The sequence below is a fragment of the Thunnus thynnus genome, chromosome 7 (assembly GCF_963924715.1).
Source record: "Thunnus thynnus chromosome 7, fThuThy2.1, whole genome shotgun sequence".
Lineage (NCBI taxonomy): Eukaryota > Metazoa > Chordata > Actinopteri > Scombriformes > Scombridae > Thunnus > Thunnus thynnus.
In genome coordinates, this window is record NC_089523.1 from 23263942 (window position 1) to 23279241 (window position 15300).

The following is a 15300-nucleotide window of genomic DNA, read 5'->3' on the forward strand; positions in this document are numbered from 1 at the left end:
ACGTTAAAAGATATCTACTTGATTTGACTAATTTGGACAGCTGAAGCTTCATATTAGCCTCAGATAAACTTTTAAATGCATTTTTTCACAGGAGGGCTGTGTAATTTGGCCCCAATCATTGGCCCCTTACATTGTAAGTGCATTATGGAGGGATCTTTTAATGGCCAGTATGAACAGGAGGAATGATTATAGCAAGGAAAACCTATTTCAGTGTTCATTTGGGCACCTGATTGTTGTTTTATGACAGGCTAGAAAAATTAAAAACCTGTCCTTTAGATTATTATATTGTGTATACAGCAAAGCACTCATACAGTACAATACTATGAGCTCCAAGAAAAAACACAAGGCAAGATATACTAAAATTACTTTATTACAGCTGATTTCTGTTCATATCCCTCTGCCAACACAATGGTAAATATAATACAAACAAAATAGTAAATTTGATCCTATTTTTATTCTGTTTTATGAATCTTTTTACACAATTTAAATCCACTTTTAGTACTTTACCATCTCTTATGTAGTATCTTCATAATCTCTCAGACATTCAATAACATGTTCCACCATCTATACATTTTAATACAGGTTATGAGTTGTAGTGGTAATGTGCCAAAAGAAGAATACTGACATCTTCAAAGAAATGCAATCTCTTTTCATAATTTGTCACCACGCCATCTTTTCAAGCCTTTTTATTTTGGCCACTAGACCAGAACCCACTTTTTTTTTTGTTTCATACATTTCATTCTATCAGCCCAGTGATAGGTAAAACCATGGAGATGATACAATGCAGTGGTATCTGGGCTTGGCAACTCCGGTACGGCACAGTGTTTGACCATAGAAAAGATCGCCATGTTCTCTGTTGCCGGTTCTCATTCAGTATCCCATATGCTTTCAGTCAGTAGGACAAAATTTGACATCAAAGTTAAAAAAAAAAAAAAAAAAAAAAAAATCCAGGTTGGTGGAGAGGTCTTATGACTGACAATGATCAACAACAATATCCAGACTCCCTCACACACAACATCGACATAAAAGTGAACAAAATGTGTGCATACAAACTTAAGGTTGGCATGTAGGTGAGGTTTGATTGGCCTAACATTCAAACTCTTGGCCTTGGCTTTTGACTTAAGGTAAGATCCCAATAATGATAAATACATTCCCCTTTTCATTACCAAATATTAACAAATCAGAAAAGAAATAACAATGTATATATCCTGTGTTACAGTAGCTGGAACAAAAATCTTGAGATTTGGGACCAAACCATATGTAACTTGATATAATGCATACTTTCTAGGTAGGATATATACATGTGCGGAAAAATTAAAAATCCCACCTCTTAAAGAAAAGACCCCAGCATTTTTGTGTCTTCAAATGTGATAGGAAGTAGATGGAGATGAGTGATAATGCTCAAAGACGGCCAGTTGACTGAATGATTTAAAGGAGATGACAGCCAATACTGTACATGCATATGAGGCATTTTGTCTGTGTACACAAAAACACGAATATCTTCCAATAAGCCATGTCCAGATAACTCATTTTCAGTTGGAAAGGTTTGCTAATATCAGTGTGGTCAGTTAAATAAAGTTATTTTAGAAATTATTTTCTTAAAAAGCTGAGTTAAGTTTTTAAATGTTTTCTTTCATAAAATATACAAATGAACATTTAACTCCAGCTTTGTGGTTCAAGGAAGTATATATCCTCATTATCTCTGGATCGTTATCCTTAAAAGGCCTATTCAACTAGGTGTTTTTAAATTGTCTTTGCGGAAATTGAAGAAAGTAAAGAAATGACTGAGCAGAACCAGAAATTGTTCAGACAGGACCTGCTGAGGCTATCAAAGGAAATACCTAAGTGCTTTTTGCCACATTTATTCATTTTGGCTGTACTTACAGAGTGTGCGTTGAGTCAATTTTATATATTTGTCTACTACGATGACATCAACATGTGCTTAATTTCGTCATCCTTGTTCTCGGGTTATGATGAGATTGTGTAACATTTTTAACTTAGCACCTTTTAAATTTTTAGTGTTGCTTTATCGGGTGTTAAAAATTTCAAACTGTGTTGCAGTTTTCTTTGTAGTGCCAAGCCTGCTGTCATGGTCATGACAATTACCTTAATCTACCTGCCTGCACATTAAGGACTCTACAGTTAAGTCGGTTCAGTTTGTTCAGTGGAAACTAGCCAAAACACATCTAAAAAGCCTGCAGCATCCTCACATCCTATGTTCATTCAAAAGTCAGCATAAACAGAAGAGATCACTAACAGCTACAGTTTCAAAACACAGTAAAAGCTGCAGAAAAGGGGAAAAAAATGCTTTAACTGGCATACTGTATGTTGCCATACACTAGGCCTTGTCTGCACTTGGGACATTGCTCCTAAAAAATCACAGCACAGGTTAGCTTGACTCCTCAACTTAACTACATACGTACCAACAAAACACTCATCCACCAGGTGCTTTGCGAAAAGAAGTCAAATATTAACTTTACAAATATTTAGCGGTATAAAGTGCTTTAAAAAAAAAAAAAAGGCAGCAGTTTTAAAAGGCACTAATAAAATCAACATATCAATACTAGGATTGTTTTTGAAGGCAATGAGTCTCCTTTTTTCCTCACAACTCCTTGTGTGAACGTGCACACCGACATTCTCCTTAACGCAGGGGTTTCCATGTTCACCCCCGAGAGTGCCACCACTCTAAAAGAACTAAAAATACAGTTACTGATATGCACAAGTTATTTTCTATTTCTCACAATTCTCTATTTCTTCAGCCAACATTTATGCATATTCAGTGAATATAATAATAAATCTGAGAGAAGTATTTGGGACCTCTGGAGCTAAGAATGCAGGTGTGTAACAGACTGAACTAAACATAACACTGGCACTGATCTCAATCTGCTAATTAAATCTAAAATATCAAACTATAAACATCTGAGACTGAATTCTATAACCAAAAGGTTAAAAAGGCACAGTAGTAGTGTTGTAGCATACATCAGAAACAGTTAAGATTAGTTTATTTGGCTCTGAATTTATAAAGTCTCATTTTGGCTGATGATCAGGAAAACCAAGTGAAATAAAAACTACTGAATAAAAAGGAGGCATCTAATTTATCACAATGACCATTACAGCAGGCTGGTATCACAACAGCAAAGCGTCTTTAGTCAAGACTGCTGTGTCTTTAACCACCGTCAGAGAATTGGCCAGTGTATAACTGAAAATGAACCAGGTGAGGGAAGGAGGAGGGGGCTCTCTAAACAAAATTAGTTTACTGTGATTGTTTGATACCACATTTCTGAGGACATAATTAACACATGTCAAAGGCTTTCAACAGTGTTTCATGTGCAAAATGAGAGCAATGGCTGTGAATAGCACAAAACATATACTTAAAAAAAAATCTGTAGGAGAGGGAGCTGTAAATTAAAAAAAATGGGAATATTATGTGTTGACACTCAAACTGCTAATTTAACACAAACTTAAGAATCTGCATGTGTGCCGATAAACTGCTGTGAGGAGGGGCTGTGCCTCTTCCAGCCCTTTTGACCTGAGCAACATTTATTTCATCACACATCCACATCTGTACATGGGAGAAATGGGGGGGCAGGGGGGGTAGCAGAGAGAGACAGAGCTGCAGAGCTCAGCTGATACTCTGTCCTGCTGCATTTGTTGGGCATCTACATCTCCGTACTCAGACTTGGACTCCGGGGCTGACAGGGGATTTATGTGTAGGAAAGGTGTGACCCGTTAGATATTTGAGAGGTGACACTGGTACTCCTGCTCATGCCCTGCTCACTGCGCCCTCCCGAGGGTGTCCTCCCCATTGCTTGGGGGCTGTTCTGTGCACCTCCACTGCTGCGAGAGACCAGGGCTGCTGATGAGTGGCCCCATGGTTGGGGACCCCCACCTCCCTGCATGCCTTGCCCCCAGCCTTGCTGCATAGGTGGCCCTCCTGGACTGGAGTGATAGTGGTGATGGCTGCCTTGGTGGCTTGATGCTGCGCCCAAACTGCCACTGCCCCAGTGTGGCCCTGGAGAGCTCCCAGATGGGTGCTGTTGCTGATGGTGACTCCAACTTCCTGGAGCCCCGGGAAAGCTATGGCTGAGGGCCTCTGGAGAGATGTTTGATAGCACCATGTTGCTGAAGCCCAGGCGCATACTCTCTGAGTCAAAAGCCTCGACTTCTCGGGCTTGACGTTCCAGCAGGCTCCGGATTCGCTCCAGGCGTTCATTCTGCAAAGACAACATCTCCTCCTCGATCTAAAGAAGAAGAAAAAATGGTTTTAACAGCACTGTTTATATTATACAGTATTTGCATCACAGTTAGCAATTACACTTACAGTGCCCTGTGGAGTTTTTTTGTTAACAAAGGTTATGTTTACATTCAGTGTTTCTCACCATGCTGGATACAAATAAAGCTGGTACAGGGTTGTCCTTTATTCTTTTTGAATGCATAAAACAAACACATTGTTAAATTACTCTTGAAAGTCTCTCCACATCCACAGGTGTTTTCACTTATTTGATTAATTTCACTTTTTCACTTGTGCGGCATAATTAGACTTCTCGGGCCTGTATGGCTGTGTTCAGACTGGGCTTGGCATCTCACTCCTCCTCACTACAGTTGGACAAATTACACCTTTATCATCTTTATTAGTGCATGGAGTACAGTCCACTGACCTCATGTAATCCCAGCATAGCTTTGCCAACTTTCAATCTGAGCAACCCTAATAAACCAGTATGACTGAAATCCAGTGTGTGTGTGTTGGGCCTTTAAATTAGTTCCTGTAAAACTCAAATCTTGCAGATAATCAATGAGGCAGCGCAATGTAAATCTCCTTATGTGAATAATTTAGAGAGAGAGAAACCTTCTGTTCCAGCAGAGCCCTTCGGAGTGACACCCTCTGCTCCAGGTCCTTCCTCTCACGGTCGTGCTGGGCATCTGTCTGCATCTTGATCTTGCTCTGATAGGCGTTTAGAAGCTCCAGCTCCTGCTGGAGCTGCATTCGTAGGGCTTGGCACTGAGCCTCCTGAGTCTCATCCAGACGTAGCTGAGGACAGAACGACAAACAGGATCAGGATCCGTATATTATACATACACAACCATTACTGACAAGGTGACAACATGCAATATAGGCACCATCATGGTCTTACTTCACAACTTTAGGATTCTACATTCCTAACACTGACTCACCGCCTGAGTGGAAAGCATCTCATTGATGGAGTGGTCATACTGCTCTGCCAAGATAGCGAGTTTGCGGTGTTGCTCCTGCTTCAGACGCTTCAGCACAGCCTTGTGCTCTGACTTTGGTGTTGTCTCCAGCAGATGATTCCTCAGTGCCTTGTACTGCCTGGTCTGGATCTTACATGTGTCCTGGAACTGCTTCTTGATCTGTAGCTCTTTGGACTGTTATATGGTGTAATGCAAAGAAAAATACAATGACATATTTTTTCATGTTTAAAGCAAACATCAAGCAACACAGAAACATAATGTTATTATCTTAATTAGGTCTTTGCAATCACAGTAATCTGGGACTCAAACCAAGGATTATTACCAGTGAAATGAGGGCATCTATTGAATATTAAATGTACATGCACGCTCACAAGCAGAGTTCTCACCTTGAGGCTCTTGGGTTGCTGGCGAACCTCCATAACATGTTTGCGTCTGAGTTCCCTCTCCCTCCTCTTGTTGTACTCCTGCTGGTTGGTGAGCTCCGTCTGGTGCTGCAGGCGGATCAGCTCAGCTCTCGTCTTTTGGATGGTGTTGAGCTGGCGGAACTCCAGCTCTTGCATGGACTCATGGTGCCGCAGAAGCATGGCATGTTCCAAGTCCTTCTGGGTCTGACGCTTGTTTAGCTCCTGATTATGTGCACATGGAGGGACAACAAACAACAATGAGATAAGATTGTCACATACCAAGGATGACTACAAATCATTAATTAATTAGACCCAGCAGCAAAGGAGAGAGTATAATGTAGGAGAGAGTGCTGACCTCACGCACTAGGTCCTGTTCAATATTGTGGCGAGCAATCAAGATCCTCCGTTTGAACCTGCGGCACTCCAGGTCCAGGTACTGCCTCTGTCTGCGCTGCAAGTTGGCCTCCTCCTCTGCTTGGAAGTGTTGGAAGTTCTCCTTCTGCTTGGACAACCATTCCTGCTTTTCCTTCTTGGGTGTTGACTGGTTTTCATTCAATTCCTACAGGGAGAGAAAACTGCAGGTCACTGGCAGAACTGGCTGCATATTACTGATTGATGTCCATTTTCAAACAACAAGTAAACTGAAACTGAGACTAATGTAAGGGGCACAAACGCAGCTGGATCCCCTACCTCTTTGAGTTGTTCCTTGCGAAGTTTGTACTCCCGTTTCTGGGATTCTAGGAAGCTGTTGAGCTCTTTCTTCTGCTGGCTCTGGATATGCTGTTGGAACTTCTTCTCATCATTGGTAAATGTTTTTGCCTGAATGAAAAATAAACATCATAATCATTTAGCTCTAGGCAAAATAATAGTGTTTGTTTTATAAATCTGAGGTGAGCACATAAATACAATGAAAACATACATCTTTCTCCATGGATGCCTGGTGCTTCTTTATCAGTTTCTCCATCTCCTGGGCAAAGCTATTCCGCTGATTCTCCAGCTCCTTGTCCAGACGGAGTCTGTGCTCATCCATCTCAGCCTTCAGCTTGTTTTCCAGAGCCATCAGCTGTTTCTGGTGCTGCCGCCGCATGCGCTTGTACCCTAATATCTGCTCCCTTAACTCGGAATCCTGCTCGTGCTCTTTAATCTGGCGGGTGAGCTGGCAAGACACAAGATACAGATTCTCTTTAGATTTTTGTTAGATGTATATCCCTCTGTATTGTTTATGATACTTAATGTTTATTTGTATGGGGACAAGTATATAGCATGAACTTATGCCATATACCACAGCATTTATAGCCTAAGCTAGTCTGCAATGCATGTCCCTAGATGGGCTTGAATGAGAGAGACATTTTCTTGCATGAACAATATATGCAAGACTGTCATATGTATCATTATATTCAAGAAATTCTGACAAAATCTTACAGTTTTTTAAAAAAGTATATCAAAGAGATCAAATATTTCCAGTTGGTTCATGGTACTGCTTTTAATTACATACAAAATTACAAAGTTATTTTAGCCATCTCTTGATTTGATCTGTCAATACTGTAACTGTGTTCTTACCACTGAGGCTGTGCGTATAGTGGCAAAGTGTTCGCGGTTTCGTTTTGGCCGTGGAGTGTGTGCAGGCGGGGACTGTGCCTCAGTTGGCCGGGTGTGAGGTTCTGACTCTTCATTGTATGTCTCTTCCTCCTGAAGGACAAGCAAAAATACACAAAACATGTAATCAGTGAACAAGATACTGCAAAGCAATCTGAAGCAACCAAAATTATGTCTCATGTTGTATTTAAAATGAATAAACTAAGTCATGTTGTGTCATTCTTACCGGTTTGAGGTGTATGACAGAGCTGTTGGACATCACTGTGTGGTCTCCCTCCATGTCCACCTCACTCTTATCATCACCTGCATCTGTTAGACTGTTAACAGAACTGCTCTGGGAACTTGCACTGATTGACATACTGGGAATGGATTGATTGCTCCCCACGCTGTTCACTGTACCCGTTCTACCCACACTGTGCTCTGGCTCCTGCAAATAACACACACATGGCAGTAACATGGTTAAAACAATGCTTTCTAATAGCATAAGTTGACATAGAACTATAAAATACAACCATCCTAGAGTGGAGATGACAGAAATGGAGAAAGAGAGAGATGCAAGACAGAAGTGGTTGAAACAGTAACACAACAGACCTCCTCTTCATCTTGTGCCTCAGTTGTGGGGCCATTGTGGGCTTCCTGAAACAAGATCTTCTTCATTTTGCGATATTGCAAATTGTCCAGCTCCCGCACCGCATCCTTAGTTCGATTTATCAGGTCTAATAGAACTGATTCCGGTCGCTCACGCTGGACAAATGCATGCTGAAAGAAAAACACAAAAGATGTCTCTCATTGATATTCTAAATTTTAACAAATACGTGGCCATAAGGATTCCTCATAAAACTAACATACCTCTTTCACATCCAACTTTTTTTTCCATTCTTACCTTTAAGAGCTCCTCAGAGTTGGGCCTGTCCTGGGGAAATTTCTGAAGGCAAGAATCTACAAAGTTTCGGAAATAATCCGTCCTAAAGTGAAAGATTAAATTGTAGTCACTTTATGGAAACCATCATATTTAAGAAACAATATTTGCAAATGTAATTCTACAACTCACCATTCACTAGACTGCAGCATTGGGCTCTCATTCTGTGCTATGTGGTATAAGGCACTCATTGCATTCATATTGAATAGTGGAGGCTTCCTCTCAGCTATAAACCAAGCAGCCGGTTATATCAAGGAGTCAGATGTTGAGAAGAAAAATGAAATTAAAAAGAGAAATGCAGAACATTATAAGTCATTGACTGAATTTGTAAGCACAATAAATTCTGGCTTTGAGATGTTTATGAGTGTAAAAATAGATGAACTGTTATAATCAAGCCATACACAACAGTGACCTTACCTAATTCAATGCAGGTTATTCCCAAAGACCAAATGTCCACCTTTCCATCGTACTGACCCTCATCCATAGCTAAGATTACTTCTGGGGCCATCCTAAAAAAAAAAAAAAAAAACACACACACACACCAAGAACATTTAGCAGAATACAAAGATGTAAATGACAATTTCATGAAAATTTTGCAAAGGTATTACAGAAGAGACGTATAACATGCAACATACCAATATGGTGTCCCAACAAAGGAGTTGGCAGGACAGGCAATGGAGGCAGAACCAAAATCTGCTAGTTTTACCTGCCCTGGCTCTGTCAGCAAGATGTTTCCTGCCTTGATATCTCTGTCATAGCACATGAGAGGAAATTATTACAGCTCCACACAGAAGACAGAATGCCTGAGAGCCAAAAGCACTTGCAACCCAGCATGCTCCCAAAACACTTGAAAACACTCACCGGTGAATCATGTTGTGGGAGTGAAGATAAGCCAACCCTTGAAGAGCACCATGGGTAATTGCAGCTATTTCAACTTCTTGTAGAGGTTTCTTGTGAACTGGAGGAGACACATTCACCGTCAGCATTGTAAATCAAGCAAAGAGTCACAAGGATAAACTTGAAAAGAGACTAGTAAGTTCAAAGTTATAACTCACCTTCTAACAAATCTGAAGCTGAGCCAAGACAATACTCCATCACCAGCTGCAATGAAATAATGTCTTGTGTGAATTCTTTATTAATGAATCACTGGGATTAGAATGTCATCATCATCATCATCGTCACTAATATTCTCCTTTTTTTATTCTTACCCAGGCAGTGTGCTCTCGTAGATAACATCCTTTGTACTCTATGCTGTTTGGGTGTTGTATTCTCTGCAGGAATTTCACCTCCTTGATTATGTCTTGCCATTTCTGAGAAAACAGTAAAAAGCAGATACATTTGACAACAAACAAAACAACATATCCAGTTCCTGACATGAGTAAACATGGCAACAAGCGACTGTTAACATGATATAGATGAGTAAAAGCCCCCGTACCTCACTGGACTGCTTTCCACTGTAGGACATCTTCTTGATGGCCACCACCTCATTTGTCCGCACATCCCGTGCCTGAATGATAAGCATACAGGTGATTGTCATCTTCGGTTTAACATAACCACTTGAATCTACTGATGTTAATTTTAACAACTTAAGCTATATTCATGGGCAATGATGATAATTAATTTTGTTCATATTACTGAAAGTCAGTTTGTCATTAAGGAAATTTACCTGATTTCCATACTTGTGTTTTTATACTTTTAAAATCCCGTCACCGCACAGTTCAAAAGACAGAATGCAGCTATTAGAGAAGCGCAACTAAAAAGTTAGTGGTCAAGATTACCCATTGAAATCCTAGAGAGTAGAGTTGGCAGATAATATGATATGAATATTATCTATTATATGAATAGATAATGAAAATACTGATATGACATATTGGCTAGAATTCTGGTTACCATGAAATTTTGTCTTATGGCTTAAATTATGCCTTTTTGTGGCATTAAAACTCAAATTAACAATCACTGTATGGCACACCACCACTATCATGGATAAGGATACATGGTCCACATTAGAGACTTGACTACATGTAGTTGACATGTAGAGTGCAGACCATGCAGACTCAATGTAGCTGTTGGGGCAATGTAACATTGTACAACGACAAGCAAATTGAGATTCAAGAGGCTGTTAATTGGTACAACACTCTGTTTAAGCTGACTGACATGAGCAATTAATGCTTTTAGCTGTTTGGCCATAACATCCACATTGCAGGGACAATATGGCCCACTTTTCCTTAAGATTAAAGAGTGTAAGCAAGCACAAATCTAACTCAAAATATCACGTATCACAATTCAATTTTGGGCCAAAAAAAAACACCACTGGAATCACACAATATCCCAATATTTGATTTTGTCAATATCTCCAAGCTCTACTGGAAAGGTCGTGCATGCTCAACTGTTTACTGGAAGCTTTTAGTGTGTTACGCTCACAAACTAAGACAGTGTCCCTAAAATAATTCTGCTTTTTTAGGCAGTCGAAAATCATTCTGAAATATTTAAAAGGATCTAAAGGCCTTTGCCAAATACCAAAACAAGCAATCAATAATATCAATATCATCCCAGTAACTCTCACTGATGTAAAGTGCTTACTCAGCATGTTACAAAAGAGCGCCAATGTTTTCATATTTCATGCACAAACGTGCAAGCTTATAGCAACCCTTACACTTTGTGTCGTAACTAAATCACAATGGATGAGGCTGTTTTTTTTTTTACACTGAAAAAAAATGAAAGAATCTCAAATATCAAATCTCTACAATTTTGATTATTTACATATTAATACTGTTTGATGATAATTGTACCTTGTTGTATTTTGTACTACAGTTTCTACCATTTTACCTGAATGAGCCTCAACTCCTTTATCTTTTTGCTGGGCAACACTTCAACATCCATTCCTGATCATGAAAAAAAGCTATACTAAGAAAATTAGCTCTGCAGCCTTGACTTGGCTTATTGTGTCATGTTGTGAAATACTCACAAAATATACAGCACCAAAGCTGCCATGTCCGATCTCACGCAGATCTGAGTAGAGCTTTTCTGGGTCCTCCTTGAAGAAGAGCTCAGCGATATCGGGGTCCTTCAGGCTCCCCGCCCGACTGCTGTTGGGCATAATGGGGGGCAATGCCGCTGCCGCCAGGAACTATCTGGGTCTGCGACAGCGACTTACAAGCCCCCTCCGATGGCTCATCTGCAGGACAGTGGTCTCATATGTGTTCAGAGCTGAAGGTTCAAAGGAAAGACAAAACTTAGTGCGTTGCAGAGGGATGTAGCCTTGACAAAATATGTATGCATATGTTGCTACTGTAAATTAGAAAGGGCCTATATATGAACACTGAATATGAATCGACAGCAGAGACGTAGAATATGCTGCGGGTGAGGTGTGAGAAGTTTCTATGGATGTTTTGATAGTTTTTCTGTCATAAAAATGAATCACTGTTGTAACCAAGATGAATTCAAGCTGATCACACTTGTTGCTCTCCATTAAGGACAAAAACCTAGAGGTGGTGACTATTCGATACTAAAATATTTTATTTTGGGTTGAGTGTCGCCTTTAAAGTTTTTGGAAATGTTTTTGTTTTCAGCAGAATGATAACCAAAAATCAAGACACAACCACACCTCCGTGAACTAGCACAACATTATCCACTGTGCCTATGAATTAACAAGCACTTTAACATAAGACACACATATTTTCTACCTTACTAGTTCCTTTACACTTTTGAAATCACACCTCTCTGATATACAGTACATGTGAGCGACAGCAGAGCCTAATAAGCTGAGTGAGGGAAGGCTAAACGAGACATTCACTGAACAATGATGTCAGGTACAAGTGTGGAGAATGGCCAGTCTGAAATCCTGAGGTAGAAAAAGATAAGTCTCCTGTTTCCATAGTAACAGCAAGTACAGCATGGAAATCAGTGGGCTGCGTCCTGACATCCTCCCCTCACACCTTCAGTGGCTGGTATGTAGACAGACAGATGTGAGGAGGATACAAAGAAAAGTCTCATACACCTGACAATCTCCAGCTCTCCAGCTTGAACAAAGAAACCAAGGAAACAACACGCTGCTTCACCAAGTGAAACAAAGCATTCCAGTGATAGGTCTACTCGTTAAACCTGTACGCACTCGGTAAACACATGTTCTCAAACATACCAAACGCCGTCTGCTCATATAGTCAGCCTTGCTACAAGTAATTAAAATGTCAGATCACCCAAATGTCATGCAGGTAGTTTTTTGCAGGTTTTATTTGCCTGGGTTTTGAGAAATCCACAAAGCTGCCACATCCCAATACAGTGCAGATAAATAATTTGTCTGTAGTTGTCACCATGTTTGGAAAATTACATCTGAAAAACTATAAAAGAAGCTTGCCTTCTCAAAACATAACATCTTGGGAACCCGGGATAATCCGCCAACCTCGAACCACTATCATTCTGAACTGTCTAGGGCTGCAATTAAAGATTATTTTCACTATTGATTATTTTCGCAATTAGTTGTTTGGCTTATAAAATGTCAGAAAATGGTGAAAAATGTCAATCATCAAGTTTCCCAAAGACTAAAATACAACCTAAAATGTCTTGTTTTGCTCCAACTAACAGCCCACAACCCAAAGATATTCACTTTACTATCATAGCAGACTAAAGAAACCTGAAAATGTTTACAATGTTCACATTTAAAAGGCAGGAACAAGAGAAATTTGGATTTTTTTTCTTTAAAAATTACTCAAAAAGATGATCAAAATAGTTATAATACTTCTATAACCATGTTATCCTGAATGTAAAAACACTGAAAAATATCCACAGTTGGGTGTGTGCATTAGCCTTATCTCAAAACCTCACCACATAAAACCAAACCTATCTGCATGACTAGATACTACTAGGGGACATGATATGAGGGAAAATGTGGGTTTATTATTTTGTTTGTTTTAATTTTAGGTGAACTGACCCATTCAAATTAAAGAAATGGACAGAATGTAGTATGGGTCCAGAATTCCTCTGCCAAGCTTTAACTTTAAACTATCTGCTGTCTATTAAATGGTTTCTTATGGGCTTTACGGCTGTAATACAGATGTAGACTGTAAAAGATCACTGAGGAAAGTTTACTGAGTCCATGCGGCTCAGATGATCAGCTGCAAACAGATGCAGAGCTGACGCTAGAGTCACAAGACTTCTTTCCCAGCCTGGGAGAAACAGCCCCCAGTTCAAGCAGACATCTTTTGTCTCACAACAACACTGAACAACTCACTATTCCACACAGATGCAGCCACGGCCCTGAAATAAAGCCTCATTACCATGTTGGACTGTGCCTCTTTATTGCCATTGTTCTTTACTACATTGTCGCTCATGAATGAGCTTTGTTGTCATATCTCATGATGGCATTTTCAACTGTGGATACGTGAGCACAAAAGTGAGTGATGATAACTGATACCTTCATAAAGCACCCTTTGCGTTCCAGCTAACACACACACACACACACACATACATATGGACAAGAATGCAGCAGGACAGGACAACAAAGCTGGAGGGTTGGAATTCCCAATTTATGCCCTCACTGCTGCATTTCTCAGCATTTCCTGTTCGCACAGCTATAGGGAGATAGGAATGGGGCCTGGTGAGCATTTTGACTACTGATTATTTGTATTTTTTTGACATTCAGTAGCAGCCATGGTATAAAATACTCAGACATACATTGCAATTTCACCCACAGTGATAAAAATTCACAGTTTTTAAAGTTCCCAAACCACACAGAGCTAAGTCAGCTTAACAAAAATACAACTGCCACCTCCTGTAGTAAACAGCATGCCATATAAACTAATCAATAACTTAGGTCACTTAAGTCATTTCCTTTTGGCACACCAATCCATACACAAAAAACACACAATCACAAACAGGTGTCAACCACCAGGGTGTCCTTTATCTTATCAACCATTTAAAAACAACAAAAACCTATGTCTTTAGTCTTTTAGGGCAATAAATGTTTATGCACTGGCCTACTTTACATTAATAAAGTAAGATGGCAACTGGGCCCAAATAGTCATAATCTCTCTGTGGGTAAAAACACTGTGAAAACAACAGCAACAACAACAACAACCTTAAAACAACCCCGTGGAGTAGAGGTAGTAGCCCAGCTTTACCTGCTGCGTTGTTAGTATTCATGGCAAGCTAACCTAAGTTACCTGTGGCTAGGTAATACCACACTGGAGTTTCAACACAAGCGGAATTAGAGAGGTCACGAAGTAGGATTAGCTAAAAGTTGTCACTTTCCAACAGCTGTTTCAACTGTCTCACAAGAAAGTCAAACTACCGAAGTCTTACATGTAATGCCTTCAGGTTTCAGGAGCTGACTGTAGTGTTAGCTGCACACCAAACTTAATGTCAGCTAGGCTAAGTTAACTTACGTGTCATATGATAAAACAATCCCAGCAATATACACGACGTGTTAACAGCGTGAACAGTTCAGTATCTACAGGAAATGAGGTGTAACGACACCAACTTTAAGAGTCATGTATTAGAGATGGCTAAATTAGCAGGCTAACCTATGTGATGTTTGCTATGTTAGCTTAGCCAGTTAGCCGAAACTCACCCTCTTGTGACAGGCCAGGTTTCAGCGGTGCAGAGACTGTCGTGTAATTCAAAACAGTTTGGGATTATAAAAGTGCTCTTTCCCTTTTCATTCCCGACGCGGTGAATAAGTACACCAAATTCTTCCGGTTCTTGACGCTGTCAATCGATTCTAACATACAGATTTGTGTATTATAATAGGTTAAAATCCCCACCCTTGAAGTAACTGGGGTGCCAGAGTAGTCGAGTCCCACTCCCAGCCAGGTCCAAAGATGGCTGCCGAGCGCTCCGCCGCCGCCTCCCTTCGTGAAAATAGGAGAATGTGAGGGAAGTTCAAACACCTCCAAAACACCCATAAACAAGCCACGATACTCTCCTCGATGCCGATAGGAAAAATAAGGATATGGCTTAGCACACTTGCATTTTAACTAACTACTTGAGTCTATAGTTGTGTTGTAACTCCGGCTGACTGTCCGCCTTCCTGCAAACAGCAGTTCCGCCCTGCCTATTGCAGTAAACTCTCTCTGACCCAAAAACATCCAGAGGCGGAGACATTGTAGCATAATTAACAAACACCAGGCCAATAATATACTCAACTCTTGCAAAACTTTTTATTCTGTTATGATG

General features: G+C 40.2%; 1 protein-coding gene across 2 annotated transcripts; it reads right to left on the bottom strand.

Moving 5' to 3' along the window:
• Positions 1-352: 352 nt before the first annotated feature.
• taok1a (TAO kinase 1a) lies at positions 353-15186 on the bottom strand. 2 transcript variants are annotated; one of them, XM_067595044.1, is made up of 20 exons: positions 14889-15186; positions 11096-11337; positions 9566-9637; positions 9339-9440; positions 9186-9231; positions 8992-9088; positions 8766-8879; positions 8548-8639; positions 8263-8356; positions 8095-8176; positions 7803-7970; positions 7438-7638; positions 7176-7304; positions 6535-6771; positions 6306-6434; positions 5971-6174; positions 5598-5837; positions 5173-5385; positions 4847-5029; positions 353-4241 (listed from the first exon to the last, which is right to left on the bottom strand). In XM_067595044.1, exons 2-20 carry the CDS (start codon positions 11225-11227, stop codon positions 3705-3707), a joined length of 3072 nt encoding a protein of 1023 aa, XP_067451145.1. In that variant the 5' UTR covers positions 11228-11337; positions 14889-15186; the 3' UTR covers positions 353-3704. The 2 variants fall into 2 exon arrangements, with proteins under 2 accessions (XP_067451145.1, XP_067451142.1); XM_067595041.1 differs by having other exon boundaries at positions 14696-15186.
• Positions 15187-15300: the final 114 nt, after the last annotated feature.

Coding starts and splice junctions, on each gene's coding strand:
- taok1a (XM_067595044.1), bottom strand. CDS start 11,227: ATGCCCAACAGCAGTCGGGCGGGGAGCCTGAAGGACCCCGATATCGCT. Junction 9,232..9,338: donor TACGAGAGCACACTGCCTGG/GTAAGAATAAAA, acceptor ATTTCATTGCAG/CTGGTGATGGAGTATTGTCT. Junction 5,386..5,597: donor AGCAACCCAAGAGCCTCAAG/GTGAGAACTCTG, acceptor ACCATATAACAG/TCCAAAGAGCTACAGATCAA.